Below are 5000 nucleotides of genomic sequence, written 5' to 3' on the forward strand. Positions count from 1 at the left end.
GCCACACTCCAAGTCCAACACACCTCCGGCACGGAGCAGCTCTCCCCAGGGTGCAGAAATCCCCTCTGAAATAAGCCCTGCAGGGAAGCAGGGCTGAGGGCAGCTGCTCTTCTCCCGGCTCGGCCTGTGCCGCCGCGGGGTGGGACGAGCTCAGATGCACGTGGTGACCTGGCCGGCTGGTGCAGGCTGCAGCTCCTCCAGCTGCTGCAGGACCTCGTCGATGCTGGGCCGCTCCTGGGGGTTCACCGTCATCATGGAGGAGAGCAGGCGGTGCAGGGCGGCCGAGTACCTGCGGGGAGAGAGGGAGAGGGGTCAGCACGGCCCTGCCACGGGGAGCTGGGCCCAGCCCCCTGTGCCTCACCTGGAAGATGGGGGCACGGCGATGGGATTCTGCACCGCCAGAGCAACGCTGTCACCCTTCTGGAAGACCATGTCGTAGGGGCCCTCCCCGAACATCATGCAGTACAGCACACAGCCTAGGGACTGGAGCACGGTGGGGTCAGGGCAGCCCCCCACCACACGGCATGGGGAGGAGGATGGGGGCCAGATCCTTACCCAAATATCCGTGCGCTCGTCTATGACGCACTGGCTGGGCACCGTGAAGAGCTCCGGGGCTCGGTAGGAGATGGTGCAGCGCTGGGCGGCCCAGTCCTGCAGAGAGGCAGAGGGGAGGGTGAGTGAAGCGATGAAGGGCTCGGGGCAGGGGTGGGCAGCGGGACGAGGCCCGGGGTGCTCCCCCCCCATGGGGCACCCACCTGCACGGCCACGGCCTCCCGAGAGCTGGTGACTTCGATGCGGGCCCGGTTCATGGAGCCCAGGTCCATCAGCACGGGCCGGTCGTCCTCATCCAGCAGCACGTTGGTGGGTTTGAGGTCCCTGCGGGGGGGGGGATGTCACCGGGCGCCCTCTGGCCCCCCGGATGTCCACGTACCCCCCATGGGCAGGGCTGGCAGCCCCTACCTGTGCGCGTAGCCCTTGCTGTGGATGGCCTGCAGCCCGCAGCAGACGCCGTGGAGGATGAGGAGGACGCGCTGCTCCGGCATGAAGGCCCCTTTCTCTCGCAGCGCCTCCACCTCGCCCCAGAGGGTCCCCCCCTGCCGAAAGCAAGCAGCCGCTCGCCTCCACCGCCGCCGCCCCATGCGGCGCGGGGCTGGGGGCACCGTGCCCCCCCCCGCTCACCTTCACGTAGGGCAGCAGCAGCCAGGCCTCGTGCTTGGCGCCCTTCTCCACCAGGCAGTGGGCCTCCAGCCGCAGGACGTTGGGGTGCCGCACGAGGCCGTGCATCTCCGCCTCGCGCAGGGCGGCCTGCCGGTCCTCCCTGTCGTGGCACACGATGCGCTTCAGGGCGTACAGCCGCCCGTCACGCAGCCCCTCCACCAGGTCCACGCAGCTGAAGCCCCTGCGGGGAGCCGAGCGCGATTTGGGGCGGGCAACCCCCGGGGAAGGGGAGGGGGGGGGGTGCCCGTTTTGGGGTACCCCCCCAGAGCCCCCCCCAGCCCCCTGCGGGCTCAGCACCCCCCCCCCACGCACAGCCCCCCCCCCCCCCGGTGCCCACCCCTCCGCCAGGCGGTGCAGCAGCAGGTAGCGCGCGCCCCCGAGGCTGACGGTGGCGCGCGAGCACACGCACAGCGCCTGCCCCATCGTCCGCGCGCGTCATCGCCGCGCGTCGCCGCCGCGCGTCACCGCCGCGCCTCGCCCCCGCCACCCGCCGGGGGGCGGGGCCTGCCGTAGGGGGCGGGGCCTAACGGAACGGGCGCGGTGCGTTAGAGCGGGCGGTATCGCGGAGGGGGGCGTGGTTTGTGGAAAGGGGGGGGCGTGGCTTGGCGGGAGGGGGCGGGGCCAAGCGGGGTGGCCCCGCCGTTGCGCGAGCCCGCGGGGAACCGGGGGCGCGGGGAGCGGCTCCGCGCCGCGCCGTGCCCGCCCGCCGGCATGGGGCTGCCGGGCCTCGCCCTGCTGCTGGCTGCGGGGCTGCTGCACGCCCAGGTCAGTGGAGGACCCCAAACCCCCAGGCCCCAACCCCCCTGCACCCCAAGCCCCCTGCACCCCCAACCCCTGCGCCCTAATCCCCTATACCCCCAACCCCCCTGCACCCCAAGCCCCCTGCACCCCCAACCCCTGCGCCCTAATCCCCTAGACCCCCAACCCCCTGCATCCTCATCCCCTGCCCCCCAACCCCCTGCACCCCAACCCCTAACCGTCTCCTCCCGCTGTAGCCACCCCGCTCAGCCCCTGCAGCTCACCCGGTGCCGAGGAAGGGTCCTCGGGGTCCGTGCAGGGGGGGTTTGGGGGTCCGCAGCCCTGCCTCTCCCCGCAGCCCACCGCCCCGCCGCGCTCCTTCCAGCTGGACTACGAGCAGGACTGCTTCCGCAAGGACGGCGCCCCTTTTCGCTACATCTCGGGCAGCATCCACTACGCCCGCGTCCCGCACCCCGCCTGGCGCGACCGGCTGCTCAAGATGTACATGAGCGGGCTCAGCGCCGTGCAGGTGTAAGTGCCGGGGCGATTCCTCACCCCAAAACTGGGTTACTCGGTCACCAGGAGGGGGATCAGCCCGTACGCTGAGCTCTGGGACCCCCCTGCCGGGCACAACGCGTGCCTGGGCTCCCCCAGTGCGTGCCCAGTCGCCATCCCCGTCTCGCCCCAGCTACGTGCCCTGGAACTACCACGAGCCGCTGCCGGGGGTGTACGACTTCGCTGGGGACCGGGACGTGGAAGCCTTCCTGGACCTGACAGCGGAGCTGGGGCTCCTGGTGATCCTGCGGCCGGGGCCCTACATCTGTGCCGAGTGGGAGATGGTGAGCCCCATGGCCCCGCGCTGGGGGTGATGGGTGGCGGGGGGGGCACGGCGGGGCTGGCCCGCCTTTGGGGCTCTCTGAGCAGTTTGTCTGTCTCTCCTGCTGCTGCGGGTGTTCCCCTAGGGCGGCCTGCCTGCCTGGCTGCTGTGGAAATCAGACATCGTCCTGCGCTCCTCCGACCCCGGTGAGCCTCAGCACGGGGCCGGAGCTGTGGTGCTGCCCCCTCTCCCAGCGCCCCCCGGATTATTTCCATCCGCCGGGACGGGGGGGCTGCTAGCAGGCTGAGCTGCGCCCTGTCCCCCCAGCCTTCCTGGCAGCCGTCGATTCCTGGCTCCACGTCCTGCTCCCCAAGATCAAGCCTCGGCTCTACCAGCACGGGGGGAACATCATCAGCGTGCAGGTGGGGTGCTGCGGGGCTGCCGGGGTGCCCCCAGGTGCCTTGGGGGGAGGGATGGGGGGAGCTGGGTGCCCGTCAGGACCTGGCTGCATCGTGCCTGGCTCACAGGTGGAGAACGAATACGGGAGCTACTACGCCTGCGACTACGACTACCTGCGGCACCTGCTGGGCTCCTTCCGAGCGCTGCTGGGCGGCGAGGCGCTGCTCTTCACCACCGACGGCGCGCAGGCAGAGGAGCTGCGCTGCGGCACCCTGCAGGGGCTGTACGCCACCGTCGACTTTGGGCCAGGTGCCGCCAAGGTGGAGGAGGAGAGGGGACAGGGGTCCCGTCCCCCTCCTGCTCCAACCTCTCGTCTTTGTCCCCCTGCAGACTCCAACGTGACGGAGGCGTTCGGTGCGCAGCGCAGCGTCGAGCCGAGGGGGCCCCTGGTGAGGCACCGAGGGAGAGGGCGAGCTGGGAGGCTAGGCTGCCTGGGGAGCGGGCCACTGGGGGATGTCACCGGCCCCTTGCCCCCCCAGGTGAACTCCGAGTACTACACGGGCTGGCTGGACTACTGGGGGGGCGCGCACGCCAGCACCAGCGCCGCGCAGGTGGCCCGGGGGCTCGCCGACATGCTGCGGCTGGGAGCCAATGTCAACATGCAAGTAGCCAGCCGGGGCGGGGGGCGCAGCCTGGGCCCCGGGGGGGCAGCGGGGGGGTCTGGGTTGGTGTGTGGGTGCTGAGCGCGCTCGCTGGGTGTCACGCAGGTACATGTTCCACGGGGGCACCAACTTCGCCTACTGGAGCGGTGAGTGGGGGCTGCCTGGGGAGGCACAGTGTTTCTGGGGTGGGGGGCTTTCCTGGGCACCGAGGAGCCTGCTCCAGGTTACTCCTCTGTCCCGTGGGGTTTGCTGGCCCCCGGCCCCAGCTTGTCGCCCTGCAGACTCCTTCTGACCCCGAGCCCCTCAGTTCTGGGCTGTGCCCCCATTGCATTGCGGCCAGCCCAGGGCTGGGGTCCAGGCTGTGCCGGAGAGCCCCTTCCTGCAGCGCCCATCGCTTCCCTGGCCAGGTGCTGACTTAAAGGCCCAGTACAAACCAGTGACCACCAGTTACGACTACGATGCACCGCTCTCGGAGGCCGGAGACCCCACGGAGAAGCTGTTTGCCATCCGCACGGTCATCAGCAAGGTGCTGAGCAGGGCAGGAGGGGGCAGCAGTGGGCACGGGAGGACCTGGCAGGGCAGGGACATCTCCCTGCTCGTCCCAGGGGACACCTCAGCCCCGTGGGCCCCCTGACAGCCTGCCGTTCAGTTCCAGCCCCTGCCCGTGGGCCCGATGCCCCCCGCCACCCCCAAGTATGCCTACGGCCGGGTGGATCTGCGCAAGGTGAGTGCGGGCGCCGGGGGCTCTGTGGCCCCTGCCCGGCACTGCCCGGCTGCCCAGCTCCCTTCCCTCTCTGCAGTATGCTGATCTCCTGGACGTCCTGGATGTCCTGTCCCCCTCTGGGCCCATCCTCAGCCAGTTCCCCCTCACTTTCGAGGCCATAAAGCAGGTGAGGGGCTGGGTGCACAGGGGCACATCGAGGGAGACACTAGGGTAGGGGAAAGGGGCTCACGGCAGCCCCCTTTCCCTTTCTGTGCTGCCCTGCAGGCCCATGGCTTTGTGCTGTACCACACGCAGCTGCCCCGCGACGTCCCGGCCCCGGCCCCGCTGAGCGCTCCTCCCCACGGTGTCTGCGACCGTGGCTACGTGATGCTGCAGAAGGTGGGGTGCCTCTCGGGGGGGACGTGCTGGGCCAGGACCTCGGGGACAGGCAGGGTGCTGAGAG

At 70.9% G+C, this 5000-nt stretch overlaps 2 protein-coding genes across 3 annotated transcripts; one reads left to right on the plus strand and one right to left on the minus strand.

The window, feature by feature from the left end:
* STK16 (serine/threonine kinase 16) lies at positions 1-1729 on the minus strand. 2 transcript variants are annotated; one of them, XM_035537017.2, is made up of 7 exons: positions 1556-1697; positions 1180-1399; positions 961-1094; positions 756-876; positions 556-651; positions 362-483; positions 1-289 (listed from the first exon to the last, which is right to left on the minus strand). In XM_035537017.2, exons 1-7 carry the CDS (start codon positions 1639-1641, stop codon positions 151-153), a joined length of 918 nt encoding a protein of 305 aa, XP_035392910.1. In that variant the 5' UTR covers positions 1642-1697; the 3' UTR covers positions 1-150. The 2 variants fall into 2 exon arrangements, with proteins under 2 accessions (XP_035392910.1, XP_035392911.1); XM_035537018.2 differs by having other exon boundaries at positions 7-289; positions 1628-1729.
* Positions 1730-1851: 122 nt separating this feature from the next.
* Positions 1852-4936, plus strand: LOC118243166 (beta-galactosidase-1-like protein; the record flags this gene model as incomplete). Its single annotated transcript, XM_050716796.1, has 13 exons — positions 1852-1983; positions 2315-2487; positions 2645-2795; positions 2919-2979; positions 3101-3195; positions 3301-3481; positions 3563-3621; positions 3712-3833; positions 3940-3980; positions 4242-4360; positions 4484-4558; positions 4635-4724; positions 4823-4936. Coding segments are annotated over exons 1-13 (1335 nt in total), but the record flags the coding sequence as incomplete, so codon positions are not given.
* Positions 4937-5000: the final 64 nt, after the last annotated feature.

The sequence above is a fragment of the Cygnus atratus genome, unplaced genomic scaffold, assembly GCF_013377495.2.
Source record: "Cygnus atratus isolate AKBS03 ecotype Queensland, Australia unplaced genomic scaffold, CAtr_DNAZoo_HiC_assembly HiC_scaffold_366, whole genome shotgun sequence".
In the NCBI taxonomy this organism is placed as follows: Eukaryota; Metazoa; Chordata; class Aves; order Anseriformes; family Anatidae; genus Cygnus; species Cygnus atratus.